Source organism: Poecilia formosa, unplaced genomic scaffold (genome assembly GCF_000485575.1).
Source record: "Poecilia formosa unplaced genomic scaffold, Poecilia_formosa-5.1.2 Scaffold80, whole genome shotgun sequence".
NCBI lineage: Eukaryota > Metazoa > Chordata > Actinopteri > Cyprinodontiformes > Poeciliidae > Poecilia > Poecilia formosa.
In genome coordinates this window covers 282,396-303,495 of record NW_006800019.1, presented here as the reverse complement: position 1 = coordinate 303,495, position 21,100 = coordinate 282,396, and the positions used below count along the sequence as shown (strand labels likewise).

Below are 21,100 nucleotides of genomic sequence, written 5' to 3'. Positions count from 1 at the left end.
TGCATTATTATTATTATTATTATTATTATTATTATTATTATTATTATTATTATTATTATTATTATTGACTATCTTCATCTACGCACACCAGAATCTGCCTGGATGTTTACGCATACGTTTATCTTCATTAAGTCAAAAAGTAAAAACTGAACATCGTGTACTTTTTAGGACTATTCTTACATAAATATGAAATGTGTGCAGCCTGTAGACTGTAAAGTTAGTCACTCCAGTCGAAAAGTAACGTTGAATTTCAAAAAGCCACCTACCTAACCAGGAAATGTTCTCAGTCAGTATTCTTATTAGCGAAAGATTGTTCTGCGAGGTTAATTTAAGATATTTCCCAATCAGGATTCCCTTTGCCCGAATCTGTTGTAATCTCGCAAATTCACGATTGCTCCCAGTCCGATGAGCCTGCAGGATCATGGTGCGTTTTGTGAGTTTGCAGTGGACTGCCTAAATTCCTGAGCAGTTACTCAGCTCCAGCGGGTTTCTTCTCTGACTTGAGACTGTTGAATCACACATGATTTTTCGGCTCACATTGCACCGCTGCAGGCGCTCTGTGATTTATGGTGCACCTCCGGCAAGGCCTCTCTTTTTTTCTCTCTCCCTCCCTTCCTTTCTTTCGGAAGGTGTAAAAACTTTACACGAGGAACCATCGAGATGTTTAAACAAGCGCTAAAACAGCACCGGCCACTTCTGATCTGACGCTCACCTGGTTTATATGACCCGCAGTCATTGTCAGGTTGGCCGGTTATACGTGTGTTTGCCCACTCGTCTCAGGTGAGTGGCTCCTTCAACCACTCAGGATTGTGATGAAAGCTAGTCGCGTTGTTGTGTGCGTGTTGAAGCTGCAGCCCTGTAGCAGCTGTACAAAGACAGAAAGTTGAAACAGGGGTCACGCTGCTATTTTCCAGGGACAGAAGAGAGGCTGCCTCACATTGACCAGCGGTGGGTGCGTCATAAATCCGCAAAACTCTGCGCTTACATATGGGGGAGCAAACCAGAACGTACACGCGCACATGTGCGTTTAGTGATAACGGTGCAGATGGATTTAATAACGTTAAAAAAAAACAAAAAAAAACATTTTGAATACTAACTGGACTAACTAAACAATGGAGTGATCACAGTTTTTCTCAGTTGCTTTGATGCATTTCCCAGAACAAAATTGAGATTCTTAAAAAAAAAAAAATACTCCTTGTTCAGTCTCCAAATCATTGTGGCTTGTGAACATCACAATTGCTATTACTCATTCCTTTGGGAAAGTTGCAAATGCCTTTGAACGTTCATGCAAGTGATTAAAACTCTGTTTTGTGTTTTTTTTTTCCTTCACTTTAAATTGAAATGTGTTTTATTGGCGTCTGGCTTGTATAATATTTTACATACAAGATACTTGAACAAGTTTTTCAGAATATGGCAACAAGTTTCTATACATTTCCATTAGATGTTTTCTCTAAATCGGTCCTGGATTGGTTAATTGCTCCCTGGTGATTCCTGTCTTTCTCCAATGAAGCTAAATGTGAGAAGCATTAGCTCAACAAATGATTGATCGGTTTTCTGAAATAGTTCAAAGTTCATGTCATAAACCATCAACAGGAAACATATAGTGTATACAGCCAGAAAATAACACAATCTTACATTTCTGACAGTGGAAAGATGATGGGGTTGACAGAGAGCGAGAAGAAGAAGAGTCAAGCTGAGTGGTTGAGATGCTAAGAGACAAAACAGAGGAAGAAGCAGAAGAAGCCAAGGACTTATGCCAGTTTTTTCATCACTCCAGCATCATCAAGCAATGGTTTGCAACCCACAACAGGATGCAGATGGAATTCCTTTCACCCTACTCTTCATTCCTTAAACCCATTGAGATTTTTTGCTCAGCATTGAGATGGAAAGTGTATGACTGCCTGCCACATACACAGATAACACTTCTAGCTGCCATGTAATAACGTCACACTGGATGCCTGCAGAGCCTGAAGAAAACATTCTAAAAGATTTTTTTTTCCATTGCAAGAGAAGATATTCTTTGTAATATGGATGAGAATTTGTGTCCCAAAAGCCAGGAACATCACGGGAGGCGTAGGAAGACTGGACAGCAATTCCAACAGCACTCCTTTTAGTTTTCCTGGATGAGATTGTCGTGTGTTCCCGTTTCTACTTTACTTTTCTTGTTTTTTTGTGCTTCGCGGTGCTGTCTTTCCCATTCGTCATCACAATTACGAGGTCTGTCAACAAATTACAGCAGCAGTTTAAATGTGAATCTTGTCTGGTCTCTTTAATTGATCTCCCACAATTACAATTTACAATAGAACTAAAGCCATGGCTTACAACAGAACATCCTTCCAGAGTAGACTGTTATATTGACAACATGACTAAGCAATTTGACTCTTATTGGTGACACAAGGATTATCATTATAATGCCGCCGACATGTTGTTTGAGACAGAATTTTACTTTTGAGAGATGAACTAAATGTTTTGAGACTGAGACTGGCTTTTGCAGGTAATCCATGGTGTTTTACCTGTAGTGCGAAACGTTTTGAGAAACGCACTTACTGTTTTGCAAATCTCAAGGACTGCTTCAGAAATGCACCAAATTAACTGAGAAAAACTATTATAGTCAAAACTTATTAACATTTTGATAGACAATGTGGTTGCCATCCCAGGGTGTCCCCATCGTAGAGCATCACCAGAAACTAATTGTGCCCATAAGCTATGTCTGACTCTGTATTAAGTATTATTAGTATTAAGCATAAAATTTTGGTTGACAAAGTTTGGGAGTAAATTAAAGGACTAATTGACAGATTTTCAATGATTCATTGCTAGATAGATAGATCGATAGAACGATAGACAGACAGACGGACGGACGGACGGACGGACGGACGGACGGATGGATGGATGGATGGATGGACGGATGGACGGATGGATGGATGGATGGATGGACGGATGGATGGATGGATGGATGGATCGATGGATCGATGGGATCAGGACGACTAAACAGCAGGTTTCATTACCACTAAGGATTTAACATCGCATGCTGTAGCTATAGGGAGTGATGGCCTGGGTGAACTTACGAGTGTACTTTATGTCAGTGTAACACCTCACTGAGAAATATTTAATTAGCCTATTTGGTGCATGGTTGAGGACCCCAGAAATTAAAGCCATTAACCGCGGTAAAGGTGTCACCGGGGGCTCAGACAATCACTAGACAGAATTATGGTTATGGTATTCACTTTTCATCAGCGCAAGTGTTCTGAATATGCAATCTAGGAGACTATAGATTCTCAATTATGTACAGGTTAAGAGATTTAATTTGTTCTATGACAATGATTTCTCTACTGTGCCACCAGTTGCAGCCGCTGCTGCCCTGCTGAACGTTTCTGTGCAAGTCTCTGCGCACATACAGGTCCAAAGATTTGATCTACTGTCACGTTATTAAAAACGTTGAAATAGAGGCTTAAGCTAACATTTGAGAAGCGTTTGCCAAAACGTATTTATTTTGTATATGTAAGAAGTATTTTTGAAATATGACCACCCACAAATGCCATAGATGTCTTTCAGTGTATCCTATCCTAATTAGCATATTTTGTGGTATGCCAGACATATAGAGGGGGTTTTCGAGGGGGGAAAGTTACCCAAAACAATCCCTGTTGGGAAAACAAAGCTGCTTAAAATATGATTATACTGTGTTTATCCTGTGCCAAGGTTGTTAGAAGCTTGACACAGCTTCTAACAACCTTTTTTTAATTAAAAAAAATAAGATACAATCACATAAAATCCAAGCACTGTCCTTAGAAAACATGAAGGGTTTAAAGTGGTGCCTTGGTACACTTACCAAAAATAATAATAGTAACAGCTAACTAATAATGCACAATCTAATATTTACCAAACAGACCACGTGCGTATCTTCTACTTATGAAGTGCAGTCTGCAAACTCTGGTCCTTTCATTTCACTCTGCATTGTTTACAGCAACATAGGGCACCGGGCCCATAAATCTTCTCCTTGCTCTGCAAAGACAGCGCCATTTGTATGCACCGTTTTAACCGACAGCATCCTCTACCCATTAACGTCTTCTCCCCAGCTCTCTTTCAGTCTCCTCTTATCTACAAAGCTATGTCCCCTGGACATGCATTAAGTGATCCGTATTTTCCTTAAGCTCTCGAAAACAATTATGCTTTTCCTGTTTTTATTGCAAATAATATTTCATGGATGCATATTTTATAGAGGAAGAAAAGGGGGAACAAAAACAAACAAACAAACAAAAAAAACAATCTTGGCTCGCAGCCGCCAGATTTCTCTCCTGCTTGTGCGCAGCCGCAGCTCGTGTACGGTTCTCTCTCTGTATACGTTATTTGTATGAAAAATAAAAGTTTATCGACAATTTCCTCGCTTGTTTGTGTCAGCGGGCGCGGGAGCGCAGAAGGTAAGGAGGAATTGTAAAAGGGTTGACACCCAAGAGCGACCGGCGCGCTTTTGTGTGAGAGAGAAAAATGATTTATAGGCGCTGAGGCGGTTCAAACAGAGTTCACGGAGAATTGTGGTGGAGGCGCGGAGGAGCTAAATTATGGTCTTGCTGAGCTAGTATATCATAGATTCTATCTCCAAATTCAGAGAGAGTGCGTTCAAGGGTGCGAGGAAAGGAAAACACAATGAATTTAATTACTTGTCCTCTCATCTCACCCAGTACCACACCTAAGATTACTACTATTATTATTATTATTATTATTATTATTATTATTATTATTAATAATAATAATAATAATAATAATAATAATAATAATAATAATAATAATAGTATCAGCATCAATTATGTAAAAATATACACAAAAGTTTGAAAGTATTACTTTTTTCAAATTCTTTAAACAAAAATGTAAGCATTACTGAATAATAACAGCTATACTAAACCGATATCAAACTTTATGTGTGATAAAACAATGAATCTATTTTTTTTCTGTGATTCCCTCCAAAAAAAAATGTCTAGCTGTCGTGACTTAAAACACTTCGAAGTTGCAGGTAAAGCCCTCATAATGATGGCAGCAAGGGTGACGCGTAAAACAAAAAGAAGAGAAAAAATAAAAACAAGGAGGAAGGCTCCTCTCCTTACAAGCTTTGCAGCCCTGAGTGCCTAATCCATCACCTCTGAGACATCTAACGAGGGCTTTCTAGACAGCTTTGTTGCAGTGAAACACCAGCAGGAACTTAGGGTACATTTGAAGCTTGCTTCAACCAAGATTGATTCGGGGCCCACTACGCGCACAGGCCCTTTTATTGGACGTTTACTCTTTGTAGAATTTGTGCAAAATTCAATGTTTTACTTGTACACACGTTCTTGCATGTGTTTGTGTTTTGCTGAAATCATGAAAAAAAAAAAAATAAATAAATAAAAAATACACATTTGTGATTTTCCGATCCTCTTTATTTCGACCACAATTGCTGGAGCTTTTAGTACAGAATAAATTTACACCCAAAACGTCATTTACATCTTCTTAAAATTAACTCCCAACTTCCATATTTTATGGTAGCAGATTTGCAGTTGGCCTGTGTTTTCTGCAAACAGGCACGCCTTGGATATATATTCTCAATCTCTCCTCCATTTTCCAATTCAGCGGTGCAGCAAAGAAAGGGGGGGATTAAATGTAAAATAAATAAATAGAACTGTTACTTGACAAAAACTGAAATTGCACAATGAAGCCAGAAAAAAATGTAAATGAGTCGTCCTGCAGGGGGAAAAAAAGAGAGAGAAAACCTTTAATGATAGCCTCCTTTGTCTTTGTGCAGCAATGACTGTCACAAGCCTTTTGTTTGACCACTCCCATTGAATCCTAATAAGCTGCACTTGCACTCGGACAGTTAGAAGCATATGTTATGAAAAGGGAAAAGCCCGCCAATTCATAACGAGAAGTTACATTTTGCTGCGGATTTGCAAAAAAAGAATATATATATATAAAATAAAAAATCTGAAATAAAGTGGAGACTAAATCCCTCTACCTTTTGGTGCCAGCATTAAAAGAAGCAGAAAAAACATTTGTCATTGTGTTTGTCTGAGAGAGGGGCGGGGGAGCAGCGCACACTGAACTTTAATGTCTCTTATTTCTAGCCGCGTAATAAGGTGCGAATGAAACAGTAACCGCGTATTATTGCATCATCCTGATGTTGTGAGTTCTCGTAGCTTAAACCTACCACAGGGTGTTCAGCAGCGAGACGCGCCTCTCCCAGTTTATCCTGGAGAATTTACCATAAAAACAGAAATCTTTACGCTCGGTTTGAAATAACAACTCTCCTCAGCACACGTGTGTAATCTTTGTTTGTCTCCCCCCTGTCTCCGTTTGAACGCATCCAGCTCTTGCTTTCATCTTGGCGTCTTTTATGTCCCGTTATCTGATTCTTTTTTTTTTTTTTTTTTTTCATTCTCCTTTTTTTTCAGATCCCTAGATAAGGAGAAGCCGGACTTCGTGCAGAAAATGTCTGAAGAAATATCTCAAAAGCTTCTTCGGGCACCCCAAGTTCCCACCAGGATTAGTTTCCAACTCCAGAGCTCTGCCATTGGAGGACTGGCACACGTGACCAAGGTACCCCCCTCTGGTAAATATTATTCAAAGCGTTCCTCTCAGTTTCCAGCCCCAAATGCTCTGTCCTGCCTTCCTTTATTCATTCAGTTAATTGTGATCTGATATTAGACAGATAGAAGACCTCTGCTTTGTTACTGCTGAGGGACTTCTGAGTTTGATTTGAGCCACTTTGATGAGCTGCGGGGTCCATGGACCCCCAACAGTCTGCGGCCCTCCCTCTGCAGCTGCATGGCAACAGTTTTGAAATGAGCTCTGGACTAGTGCCAAAACCTAGCATGAAATGTGTTGAAGTAGCAAGGGAAGGAAGAGTAGGAGGAGGCCCTGACTTGGGACCCGATCAGCCAAACCTGACCTCTACTGTGCCCTTCAGTTCCAGGTTGAACCCACGTGAACTTTCCGAGTGCCCTCTGGAACCTGTGTTTTCCAGCCATGCCAAAGACAAGCTGGACCCGAATAGCAGAGGATGTAGTCTCAGCATCTGCCACTCTGGGGGGATTTTCCCCTGGATGAAGTCAAGGAAAATTGGCTCTAAACAGTCAAGTAAGTATTTTTCTTTCATATGTTTTAAAGCTGCAAATATTAGGAAAATGTGACATGTCCCCACCACTTTCCCGAGTTTTCTTTAGACTAATTATTATGAAGAAACTAATTATAGCATTGGAAAGCAAAGTTTAGAACTTCAACGTGCATAACTGTGTTTCTAAAGACTGACACAGGTGGCCTTGTCGGACCACTGGTTTAGTCAAAGCAAACACTTTGTCCATGCCTGTGGTGGCCCAATTTTTTATTTATTTATTTTTTTGTGATAGTTTCTCCGTGACTTGATACATTATTTTGTTTAATCTAAAAATCCAAACAACTTAAAAATAATTCTGAACAACCTGAATTATTGGCTTGAAATGTGTTAAGAATGTTGAGGAATCTACACACCCCAAAAGGATCTCCTCATTCCTTTTGGGGTGTGTAGACAGATCACTAAAAATGAGGTATTCATTCCTTAGTTTATTTTGACACTAACTTATTCATGAACATTGAAACCTTTTTTTTTTATTATTTTGCATCTGAACTGCACAAGAGCTGTGCACATTAGAATCCACACAGTGATTGTGATTTGAGATATTGTGCATCTCTAACATCTCTACTTATTAAAGTTAAAACTGAGGGAATAGTTATGTTGTTTTCGTTGCTTCTCATTTGTCAAAAAAAAAACACTTGCTCATGAACTACGATCACTTGTTATGATCATTTGTTTGCTAACACATGTACACAATAGATTATTATGTTGCAAGTGCACAGTAATTTGACAGTAAAGATAAATAATACTGCAGAGATAGATGTGAGCAAATGGCTATGGTGTTATTTGCTTTCATAATATAAGGCTTTTTTAATTTCAAAATAAAAGATGCAGTTCATTGTACATAATTATTCTGACTTTATGACTGGATTTTATTGCAATGAATTACACTGACTGGAAGCTAATATAAACTGACTGTATTGAAGTTTGAATGGAATTGACTGATTTGAGCTTGTAAAGTGCCTCAAAATTACCTTTGTTGTAATTTCATTTAGTTAAATTGATGTAAGCTTAATTTAATCCAGACCAGTACAGATACCGTACACTGGAGACGAATGGGAACGTTTTTCATCGTAAAGTCCCTCGAGATGTGAGTTTATGCGAGTTGGTTTTATATAAATTAGACCGAGACAACTTCTCCTGGCGTTCCAAACAATTCGGTGAAGAACAAGGAAACAGTCAGCCATTTTTAAAGACGCCACCGTACTCTGTCTAATGTACTAACCATAGGTCTTATTAAACATCCATTAACCCCTCCGTGTCATATTGTTATCGAGAGGGCCCTGGTATTGCTCATATACATGTCAAACTGAATCCCTAATGGCAGCTATTTTCAGTGGTGCTCCCGAGGTACCTTTTAAGTGACTGAGATGGGAATTTGACAGGTCTGCTTCCGTGTGGAGCTCTGATTAATGTGGCCTGTCAGGCAGCCGTGGTGGCGTCAGATGTTTTCCCCAGACTGCCTCTTCGGCAGGGAACTTTTCCCGAACACATGACACGCTAGACAGCCAGTCTTGTTTAGGAGTCTTGAGGAAGACTGAATAGGAACCAAGGGCTCCGCTTGGTCTCAGGTTGATGAGCTGAGGATTGAGGTTGGGTTTGCTGGCACCCGAGGGCTCCAGAATGGAAGTGCTACACTCATTGCGGTTCCTGTGTAAGACTTTGTTTCTTTCTCTGCTCGTCTCCAGCTTCAGCCAAGGACGGTAGGCCATCTAGTGCTGCAGGCGGAGGAGAGAGGCGAGAGAGGACATCCTTCACCAACAACCAACTACTCGAACTGGAGAAGGAGTTCCACTTCAGCCCCTACCTGCGACGCCACTGGAGACAAGAGATGGCAGCCAGGCTGCAGCTCACCGATCGTCAGGTCAAAATCTGGTTTCAGAACCGCAGGATGAAGCTTAAGAAGGAGCAAAAGTATGGCAGGGTGACAGGTTTGTCCCAGGACTCCCTTTGCGAGCTGCACGTGGGGCTCCCAGTAGCATGTGCTGTCAGAACTTCCTTCTGCTCTTCCTTGGAATCGCACCCCATGGATCATGCAATGCTCTCTCTGTTTGACCCTGCAGACATGTCCTATCTAAACTGCATGCTTCCAGCTGTTGCGAATGGTCCACCTCCCTCATACACAACTGCAGAAGGTCATCAGAAAGTCAGCATTTCAAACTGGCTCTGAGGCCCTATAAAGGCTCTCCCTTCTGTCCTTAAACATATTTCTTCTGCTGTTCACCTTCAGCTGCTTATGAAAGACTGGAGCGATGTGTGAACAGCATCCCAGGAATGCCATCTACTTACCGCATCCATTCACTGAAACATAAAATGAAACATTTTAATTAGACTATATGAGCACATATTAATTAAAAGAGAGCAGTGCAATATTCTTTGTGTTTATAGGCACAGAAAGAAAAGACTGCATGTCTTTAAAAATTTTGCATGGAGGAGGATTTTTGAACTCGTTATACACGGCTATTCACAGCGCATCCCAAAAGTATTCATACCACTTACATTTTTTTTATGTACTTGGTTGGGATTTTACACCATTAAAGAGCAATTTACAGTTGTGTGGCTGAAAGAAAACACCTGGTTTTCAATCTTTTTTTTACATAAAAATCCAAACTCAATTAAATCTGATACTCCAAAATAAAATACTCCAATTTTCAGTCAAAATTAGCATATATTCAAAGTGAACAAATGAGTAATTTCATTCTGTGAAAGCCTCAGGAGTGCGTTACAGAACATCAGTGAACAATGGAGAATCTCAAAGCAAATTTAGGTTATGAAGCAATATTCCACGCTTTTGAGGTCTTGCAGAGCTCTGTCCAATCCATCATCTCTAGATGAAAGAGTTCAACCTTCCTGCAAACCAACCAAGACACGACCGTCCACCTAAATGGTGGACAGTCAAAGTACAGCGAGTCTTTATTCCAGACACAGAAAAAGGTCTGTAGTAAAAAGATAAAACAAGTAAGCTAATAATAAAAAAAAGATCAAAATAAACACATAATATTGTTAACCGAGTCACAAATAAATTATGATGCCAGTGGTTCCACAATATTGAGGTAAATCTGACTGTCCTTAGTGCAGGATTTACTAAAATTGCAATTATATTATTGCATGACATCAGATAACCTATGCATTTTTACGTAACATTCCCGAGTACAGCTGGACATGTGGGTATAGCCTCGTGTATATGGGTAGCACTACTTCATGTAGGCACTTTAAGTGGTAGCCTCATACCAACATTGTATGCCACATAAAGTTTCTGAATGCTGAAACAGATGGGCAGTATATAGTGAAGCACAAAATCCATGGCAAGACTTGGAAATGGTGTTCACAGATGCTCTCTGGCAGAACTTGAGCTTTGTTACAAAGATGAAAGATCAGAAGTTTCAGTCTTTTTTATATGCAAAGCTGGTAGAGACAGAACCCCAAAAAGCTGCTGCTGTAATTGCAGCTAAAGGTGGCTCTGCTAACTATCGACTCAGAGGAGCCTGAATACAAGCTATGTATTGTTCCATTTTAGTTCCACTGTACATAAATTTAAAAAAAGTGTGTGGGGTGTAACATGACAAAATGTGCAAAAGTTGAACACAAGTGTGAATACGCTTGGAAGCCCTGAAGTTACAGCAAGGAAATATTGTAGATATTAACTTTTTTTTTGCACGAAGGACATTTTGAACAACTAATACTGTTTCTTTTTTGTGTTATTTGTGTTGTTTTCCAAGCAAATTTGTTGTTTGACTATCACTAGGCGGTAGTATATTTTTTCATAGCTAACTGTTTATGTGAAGTGGTAAAATTGTGAAATGAGGAGAACATTTGTTCAAGTTTCATTAATGTGTTTATTTTATACAAGTTGTTATACATTCAGTGAGTTTCCCCATTATTTTTTGATGAATGTTTCCATACTGAACATGCTTAATAAACACATTTAGGAAAATTGTAATCATGTGCAGTGTTTACCCTGTTCATTTTTAAAGCCAAAGACTTAAAAAAAAAACAAAAAAAAACAGTATTTCCTAATTATGGATTCCCATGCCAAATGGAAAAAAAGGAGATGGATTATGCATTTAAATTAAACTGGGCTTGAGATTCATTGAAAACTTTACAGTATTGTGTATTCACGTTGCACAATCCTTCCTCTCTCCTGCGCCGCTGCCTCAGAGTTTCCCCCTCCATTAATCACGGAGACAAGGCAGTTTTTCCAGCGTTTCCAACCACAAGCTCAGAACCCACTGGGCACCATGACAAGATCTCATCCTGCCTCCTCCCTACCTCTCCCCGCCCTCCTCTCCTTCTCTAGTCAAACTGTAGCCCTGCAAGTTGGAGCTGGCCTCGCTCTCAGGGAACATGTTTCGCCCGTGTAGTGTGGAAGCCCTTCCAACTCGCCACAGGGCCACGAGAGACCAATGCTGCCCAATCACCAATGACAACATATTATCTCAAAGAGCATTGTGCAGTTGTTTACTGGCATCTGCTGGGCATTTATAGAGTGTGGAGTCTCAAATGCAAACTGTCATCAAATGTTTATTTTCCCCCAAATTCCAATGAGATAACAGTGTTTTTATTTGGCAAAAAGTGGGTCACGTATGCTCAAGGGTCTCCATGATTTCATAAGTCAAAGATAATAACTGTACCTGATGAAGGAGCTAACCTTCTCTTACACTCATGTAATGTGAGTCTGAGCATAAATATTGTAAACAAAACTGCACACAAATTGTGGCCATGCTGACAGTTTTATATCAGCGGCCTTACTGTGAATGAGCTGTCACGGAGGCCCACTGACAGCTCCAAAACTGGGAGCGGTAAAGCTGATCCCCACTGTCTCATCTAATGACTTCCTACTCCTGATTCATTATCAGTCCCTGGATCAGTTGTCATTTGGTAAATATTTGGCACCGGTTTGCGGCAGGTCTTTGTTGACGTCCGGGGAGCTATTTTGTGAGCTACAACTGGGTGAATATTTAAGATCAAATGAAGAAAGTCTGTATGGAAAGGTGGTGATGGGAGGAAAGCAATAAAAGCCATGCGAGAGAGAAGGTTCCGCTGTGGAAATGTGCTCACTTAAACTAAGAGACAGAAAGGCAAGGCATGATGAGGAAGACAGAGCAGACTGTGCTAGATTCCTGAAATTCTTAGATATACAGGTTGATTTATGATTCTGGTGGCTGCTGAGGCCCAAAACAGCCCTCTACCTCCTTTCCCAAACACATTCCCCTTCCAGACACTAAAAACAGGAGGATCCACACACTGGTGTGCAGTAATTCCATGTACGGGGTCAAGGGGGATCCCCAGAGGTCAAGGAAAGCCTTCACTCAAGGGCCCCAGAGTGACGAGGGACACTCTATGTCCATCTGAACATTAGGTTAGCTGGTTGTTCACACATTAGCATCTAAACTCATTATTTTCTACTTACTCACTGGACTCTGTTGACTGCTTGACTTGACATCTGTTCGCAAAGGCAAAGACCTGCTAAGCCTATGAGCCCTGCATGCTGTTTTCATGATTTCTTGGCTTTGGCGATAAAATACTTGTAGTATTTGGTGATAAATGATGCCTGTTGAAGATTACCATGAAACCGGTCTTGGTTATGGTTCATTGTTAATTTTAGAGGAATTTTTGAGTAATCTTTTACTGCCTCACACAAAGCTGTTGTGAAATTGATTTGATTCTGGACATCAGAAGCATTTTGTGCATCAAAACATCTGTCTTAGCTCGCATGAAAACCGAGTATGAGACTGTTTGTTTCAATCATTAAATGGAGAACATAAACAGACATAAATGAACAGCGACACTTGTGGCCGGAGTCAATGCAAGCATCAGTGGACAATTCTAATTTTGCTGCATATGCATTTTTGTATAAAGTAGGTATTTTAGAAGCAATGTCGGGTCACTAGCTTCTCCTGCAGAATGACATTGTTTTCTGCTTTGCTGTATTTATTTATTTTTTGCCATAAATCTTCAAATAAAATGCAAACTTAAAGATTGTAAACAGATTTTCCCCCAAAATCTATTAATTCTAAGCGTCATTAAGGTTGTTCTTTTTCACCGCAAGCTTCATTTATTTTCATGTTTTTGTTAGAAACCACTATTCAAATGCACTCATTTACATCACCTATTAATCTAAATGACACACTCACTTCACAATTGTTTTAAACTGGATGCACATCCTCCTTCCAAACAAACTGTTTCAACCATGTGCTCCAAGTTGGTCTTCTGTATATTTTCTTTTCTAAAACTGTTAAAAAAAAATACAGTTTTATAAAACGTTTTGTGGGTACTAACTGGGTAGCATGAACTCAGTATATATGAGGACAGCTTTAATCAAATCCCACAGGATAAAAAAAAAAGAAATAATAAAAACGAAGCCAGCTGTGTTAGTCACAGAAATAAAGGTTTCATTTCAGGTAGAGCAATTTTATCCAATTATGAGCCAGTTAGGCACAATCCAAGTACAGAGAAACAAACAACAACAAAAAGTACTTTGTATTTATGTGTGTAAATGAGGTATTTGAAATATATGTCTTGTCCTTATTTATTTTTGCATTATAGTTAAAAATCACATTAAAATGACTAGTGATCATTACATTCTGACTTTTAACCAAATTAAACAAACATTTTAGGAACAGAGAAGAAACAAAAATGTGCAAATATTTCAGCACTTACAACCATTAATTTTGGGTTTTAAAAAGATGAAAGAGAGATTCATCCATCCATTTTCTATATTCCCTTGTCCTGGTGGCCATCACTGGACAACACTTTGCTGCCCATGTGTTTTTTTTTTGTTTGTTTGTTTGTTTGTTTTTTGTTTTGTTGAACATAAATTTTAACCAAGATGCCTTAAAAATTCAAATAATTATTAGTTTGTGTGTGCACCCCTTAATCATAAAGCTCCCTGTATCCATAAGTCATGACAAAATAAGTAAAGTAAGCAGAACTTACTGACTTTCAAAACATACTTTTTGACAAAGAACATTGTGAAACAAGAAGCCTGTAATTGTCCTTTGTCTTTATGGTATTTTCTTTTTTAACGTTTTGTCTTTTTTGTAGTATTTTGTGAAACAACAGGAGCGTCACCTCCATTTGTAAAAGATGTGTAAAACAGCCTACACAAAACGTTCAATAATTTTCCACTCCAGTTCCTTGTCTCCTGTTTTATACCACCATTTTAAGAGTGATAAAATAACTAAAACATGACCTAGATTTTTTATTTTTTATTTTTTTATTTTTTTTAAAGTAGTGAAGCCTGCGTTAATGTGCTGCAGCTAACAGTAAGCATGTTTCTTTACACACAGCTCTCGATGTCGCATGCAGCTCAAGGTTGTAAATTTTTCTATTAGATTGTTTAAATTCGCTGAGGTGGCCCTTTCCTACACACCACCACAGCTGACTGGCTGACATATCTACAGAGGAGGGAAACCCCAAACTTTTATGTGGTCCCTTTAGTGGGCTTTGTTCCTTTTATGACCTGTTAACCTTCTCAGTCTTTTCCTTCCACAGCCATTACTGCTGCCCACCACTCTTGCAGGGTGCTTGTTGCTCAAGATGATTGTTAAGTACCAATTTCCTGTGTCACCTTTATGGCTTTTATTTATTTGTCTGCTTCTTCGTGTCTAACAGGAGCCCCAGCATCGCTCAGGTAGATGGATGATAACTCACCTGCTATGACTCATCCGTCTCGGAAATTTGACTTCCTGAATCTCCTACAACTGTTAATGTCATATTATGGCCCGGCATTATCAAGATCAATGGCTTTTTAAATGCTTCTCAGTTAAGGATGATCGGTGACAATAAAAAGGTAAGTTGGTGATGAAGGTGTCACAGCTGTTGGTGGGAGCCAAGCCGTGCAGGACGGAGCCGGTCGCCTTGCTGGAGAGAAGTTTTCCCTCTGAAGAACTCTGGGAAAACGAAGGAACTTGTGAGAACACATATTTTCAGCCAAATGTCACATGTTGACTAGTATCGAACAACCAGGAAATATTCAAATCCCAATGGCTTCATTATGAAGGATCTGATCAATGCGCACTTTTCGTCTGGCTTAAACTGCAAATAAATTTAAAGGGCAAGACGTCTAATGCGGACATGTGTGTCCATGTGCTGAACAGTAAACACACTCAATGCTTGTTTGAGGATAATTTTGCATGAACGCCTTCATCACTGCAGTATGACATTAAGGTGATCAACTTGTGGTTTTGATTACATTTTAGGATGCTTTCATGGTACCGCATGTACATATGCCTGCATTTTCTGGGGGTCTGGTGTCTCTAATAATAATTACATAATAAATAATAGTAACTCTATATTATTTGTTAATAATAAGGAGTTATAAACAAAACTCCATATGTTCTCTGTGGGGTCAGAGAGGTTTCGTATCTAATGAAGTGCAGCGACACCATGGTCTTTACAGCAGGTATGGGTCATTTTGGGTTATGTGGACAGGTGCCAAACCCCACTGTGAAACAAAATTCACATCTCCATATGCTTGTCAGCAGAGGGAAGCATAAAATGCTCTAAATATTTTCCAGCAGAAGGTTGTTTTGACTCTGAACCAACACTAGCAGATGACAGAGTTCCTCAAAGCATCACTGACTATGGAAACTTCACACTGGGCGTCAAGCAGCTTGGTTTATCTCCCTCCTCTTCTCTCCCTCTAGACTCTGATTCCTCAGTTTCTAAATAAAATGATAAATGTACTTTCATCTAAAAATAGGACTCTATCACTGCAAAACAAACCTTCCTTTTTCTCTGTTTAGCTCAGGTAAAATGCTTCTGATCTCATGTCTGGTTCAGGAGTGGTTGATTATGAATGTAACATTTCCCTGGACATTGCAGCTCTTGAAGCGCTGTAGTCCATTCTTTGTGAATCATGCTAAAATTTTTCAATTGATTTTTGCTTCAAATTCTTGCAGCCATCTTTCAAGCTGTAGTTATCTGTATTCGTGATTCTCCTATTTTTGTCACATTTTTTCTTCCACTCAACTTTCAGTTAATACGCTTGGATACAAAGCTTTTTTCTGCAATCAGATTCTTTACCAAGGACCTTTTATTTATCTTACTGAAGGAGTCAAATGCCAAGTCAGCAGTCTTCATTGTACTTTTGTACCCTGCTGATCTCTTTCTGTTAAAACTGATATTTTTTTAATTTATTTTCAAAGCATTAACAGAATTGAAAAGTTTGAAAAATATCAATCAGTATGTAATAAAACTCTGAGTTTTACCCTTTCAACTGAACTCAATTACAGGTATAGATTAGTTTTTCTAAAATCTTTTTATACTGATTTATTAATATCATACTGTACATGTTATTATGTTGTGCAAGTGGAAAAACATACTCATTTTGGATTTTGGGATTGTGCTTTTTTATAAGAAATAATATCTTATTTCTTACTTAACAAATATATGATAGTTTTGCACAGACTGCATGAAGCTCCAGATGCTGGTTATCAATCAATTATGTCAATTCATTTTGTCAGTAAGTCTTTAAACCACAACATTTCAGCATGTTGTCAAAAGGAGAGTCATAATGTTTAAACATTCTACTTGCCAAAAGTTGAGTTGCTGAGTTTTTGTGGCTCCAGCGGTGTTGTGAGAGCATATTATTGCACTATATGCAATAATATGCAAGAGCATTAAATACACCAGTGGGTTGAAATTATTAAACCTAATAAAGCAAATCTCCTTCCTATTGTTCCAGACTTCACTTATTATTTATTTACTTACTAAACATTTTAACCATCTTTTTTGCACTCCAAATGATAAACTAAGCATGTTTAACAGCTGCAAAATTGACAACATTCAAAATAAGAATCACACACTTGATTCAACATTTCTCTAAAACTGTTTTTAACACAACGGCATCTTTATAGGGCAGGATTTATTGCGCTATTAGATAAGATTACATTAGTTTCCCCAATTGTACCTAATAAACCGACAGTTTAGTACACATTTGTTCATACAAGTGGATTATTTATAATGTAAAATGTGAAATTATAACCTTTTAAAGTGTAATAATTCTGCTTCACAGTCCAATAAATATTTTATTGCCTTCATCAAAAGCACAAGCCCAGCAAGCTGCAGCACAGAGTTAGCGCGCAAAGCTCGTCTACAAATTGGACAGCGATAAAGAAAAACAAGTGTTTTAGGAAATAAAAATTTGATGAGTTTTGCCGCGATTGTTGTTATTATTAATGTGCAGCATGGGGTTGTCTGGGACAGTGGACACGGAGGAAATAAAGCTAATTGCGCACAAACTTAAACATAAGACATTGCACATAACACCTCTTTCTTTACGCTGCCTATAATAAATGGAACTGGTGTTAAAACAGTTGTTTTACAGAGTTGTGGTTTATTAAATTCATGCTGTGCTGCAAAACATTAATTTTACTTTGGATTGCAAAGAGACTGGAAATGCGAGGCTCAGTTTTGGATTAAATGATGCACAGAAATCCCTCTGTAGGAGCTGCAGAGCTTTTCAGCAATATGTGTGGGGTTTGGCTTGTAAACACCACGCAGCTTCGGTGCCAAGCAGGAACAAACTGACACAGATGATTTGTTGTTTTCTATAAACAGCATGTAGCCCTAAAAGTTCTAAAAGATGATCAAACTAAGTCTTCTTCCTTGCGCATAGCTTCTGTTGGAAGATTCTCCTTACACCCGATAGCCTCAATCTCGCGCCGTCTCTCCATCAGTCGTTTATTATTAGCCATGATTAGTAAGCACAGCAGACAGCTGATCTGCATGGCGAACAAGCAGGGGATGTTTAAGCAAGAAGGATAATATTAAAAACAACTCCTTGTCTTTCCCTGCAGCTAACACTGTGCCGTACGAGGGAGAATATTGCACAGTGAGCTGCAGTGATGAGCATTTCCTCCTGTTTCATGTTTAACCCTGCTCATTTCCCACAGTAAGAACGCCGGAAACACACAAGTGTGCACAGCAGCTCAGGGGGAAGATGACTGATGACTTGTTGTCATGATCTTTGGGATTGTGCCGACTCCGAGCCTCTTGGCTCACTGGAGCTGCAGCGCGTATATTCGGCAGGCTGCTGTGGAAGGGTCCCGGCATTAGCCAGACATTGCTTCACCGTCACACTGCTGAGCCTCTCGCGTGCACAGCAGCGCCTTTTGTCTGCGATGCCCCTTGCCATTTGCAGAGTAGTTGAATTGGATTTACGATGAAGCCGCGCGCACCGTGACAGATTTCATATGATTCGACGACGGAGCAAAGACAATTATTAGAATTTCCTGCTGTGAGTGGATTAATTTCCTTTGTTTTGGGGAGATATTCCCAGGACTGTGTGTGGGCGAAGCTGAACCTTTCATTTGACATCACAATTTTTCAAAAATGTCAATACTTGAAGAAAGCAGACGTGCCCTATCAATCACACAGCCATCTTTCAATGGGTCAATGTGGTTCACTTCCATCAGCCCTCACCCTTTGTCTCCAATTTCACCGTTTTCACCTGCACTGTGTCTTTTTGTCCCTACACTGTATTACAGCTCAATCACTGCGCCAGACGAGCCTTCGCTCCATAAACCCAGGGACTGATGTCTGCCATCTTCATCGCGTTTAAGCTGCGCTTCCTCCATTTACAAGTCTGGACCGCTACCGGGTTAATTCTCGGTTTTCTAAGGGTCGAGGCCTGACACATGATGAGACTCGACGTTATTTCGCTGGTCTGTGTCAACAGTGGCCACAGCATCATAATGTCAGCAGGGTTCAGGCCAAGCTGAGGAGCTAATCCAAGCACGGCCGGGCTGATCCCAAGGACCTTGACTCCCTATTGACACACATCGGACCATGGACACAAAACAAATTAGCGTCAGTCAATATCCTCTCTCTCCTCCAGCATCCTGACAAAGCCACCAGGAGCTGCCATGTTTACCTCACCTGCAGTCAAAAGTGGCACCGAGGCAAGGGGGGTGAGGGGGAGGCTGTGGTGATTTTAGTTCGGGTGGGATTAATGGACACCAGTATAAATTGGATGGATCCGTATTATGTATAATACTTTTCCAGTTTAGGACAAAGAGCTTCATTGGGATGCATTTTTATTTGGTAATTAATGTGTTTATTTATATTGTATTTCTCTATATCTTCTTTTCTTTATTTTTTTTTCCTTTTACATTTCTTTCACTCTTTCTTACTTTCTTTCTTTCTTTCTGAAGATCTGTTTTTGATTTCTAACCCACAAACTATATCAGGCTATTTTTAGGTCAAATATTGGGAAAGTTCGAGTATTTTAATCTTGATACATGTTCCAATATCAGATCAGTCCACTTCTGGTATATGGTGAAAACTAGAAATATGTTGTTTGTTGAGGTTTGTTCCTTTTTTTGTAATTGAGAAAAAGGTTATTCTGGATCAACATATAAAAAAAAGTCCAAAAAAAATGTTTTATTATCATTTCTGCCACAACACAGTTGCTATGTGAGCACCCTCCTGGCCATCCCTTAAAAAGGCACCGCTGTAATAAGAATGGAAATTCCTTCTGCAAAGATAAAAAAAATATATATATTTTTTTAAATATTGTTTGCCTAAGTGTTTGCTTCATGCAGAATAAAAAGAATGCATTAATTTAATGAAAATAAGTCGTGTCTGTTGGGTTTACTGGATGGAAGCGGTTCCGAAATATCAACTAAAGATGTGTTATTGAACAAAATGTGCCCCTTATGTAAAACAAATCCTCAAATTTGCAAAACAAATATGTGACAGGAATGTAAATAGATTCCCTTCATTGTAGTATGATATAAGTATGTTATTTTAAATGTAATCTGGGGCATAAAGGGGGTATAACAGAATGAGGCTGCTGCCATTTTTTAAAATAGAAAAAAAAGAGGTTGCTAGCACTTGTTTTTATTTTTCCCCACCCTCCTCCCCCGTGCACCCCTGCCCCCACTCCCTTTCTGTAGCCTCTTCCCACCCCCTCCTCCCTCTGCTGAAAGCCATTACAGAAATACAATTTCTAATACCTCCGCACAGGTCTTCGATCGACTGCAAACAAATTTATATTCAGGCGGTAAACAGAAAGCTGCAGAGATTTATTTATTGAGTGCGGAGGAGAGAAACAAGCGAGCGCGTGAACCCTGAGTAACCTCCGAGCTGACACGAAGATGGATCCGCGCGCCATGCAAATGCACGGAGAGAGGGGGATATATTGCACTCAGTCATTCAGCACATCGCTGCCTGTAGAATCCCATTAACTCCCACAGCTGAGACCATATTTCTGCGTTGTAAGAGTGCGGTTAGGAGTTGTTCATTACGCTGAATTATTTTGTAATTACTACAAACTTAAAATACATAGAAAATATTTGAAGATTATATATATATTGAAGTAAATAGAACTGAGAATTTTTGATAAAATGATTCAAAAAAGGTCCAGGAAATTTGTTAGTGGTCCGAATTATTATTATTATTATTATTATTATTATTATTATTATTATTATTATTATTATTAGTAGTAGTAGTAATTGTAATTTCTCCTTTCATTTATTAATCTATAGAATATTTAACATGCTCATTTGAACTTCTTTGCAAATATATCTCAAGAACAGCTGAATTGAATAAGTCGTACCAATACATACAGATTACAAGCAAGATTTTGTTAACTTACTTTTCATCAATCATGCGAGGGATTCCTGAAAACAACCAAAGTTAAATAAAACCTGTTAAAGAACAAATGCTTTAAAAGGTTGAAAGGTTGAGGGGAGGAAAAACTTCTAAAATGTCTAAAATGATCAAAGTGAGTTTTTTTCTAAATACTAATATAAATACACTTTTAGCATATTTATCAAAAAAATATTTTGTATGTTTTAGGATTATTGTCACTTCCATTCAGTTGATTTATTTATACTGATTTGAAAGTAGGTCAGAGTTGCACTTTGAAACTCTTTCACTTTTATTTCTGTTCCATCCAATAGCTCCTCATCATGTCTTATGTACTGGATATTATATTATATTATATTATATTATATT

The 21,100-nt window shown here is 38.9% G+C and overlaps 2 protein-coding genes across 3 annotated transcripts in view; both read left to right on the top strand.

The window, feature by feature from the left end:
- The window catches only part of hoxc4a (homeobox C4a), a 13,293-nt gene extending 6,250 nt beyond the window's left edge, over window positions 1-7,043 (top strand). Inside the window, exons 3-4 of one of the 2 annotated variants that reach the window (XR_001662692.1) lie at window positions 6,417-6,561; window positions 6,932-7,043. The gene's annotated coding sequence lies outside the window, so the exon portion shown is untranslated. Of the gene's footprint in view, window positions 1-6,416; window positions 6,575-6,931 lie in introns of both variants that reach the window. The other variant, XR_001662691.1, reaches the window with a different exon arrangement.
- LOC103141101 (homeobox protein Hox-A3-like) lies at window positions 6,837-11,075 on the top strand. The gene is made up of 2 exons (XM_016673619.1): window positions 6,837-7,101; window positions 8,824-11,075. The coding sequence occupies exons 1-2, from the start codon at window positions 6,837-6,839 to the stop codon at window positions 9,303-9,305; spliced, it is 747 nt and encodes a 248-aa protein (XP_016529105.1). The 3' UTR covers window positions 9,306-11,075.
- The last annotated feature ends 10,025 nt before the right edge of the window (window positions 11,076-21,100 follow it).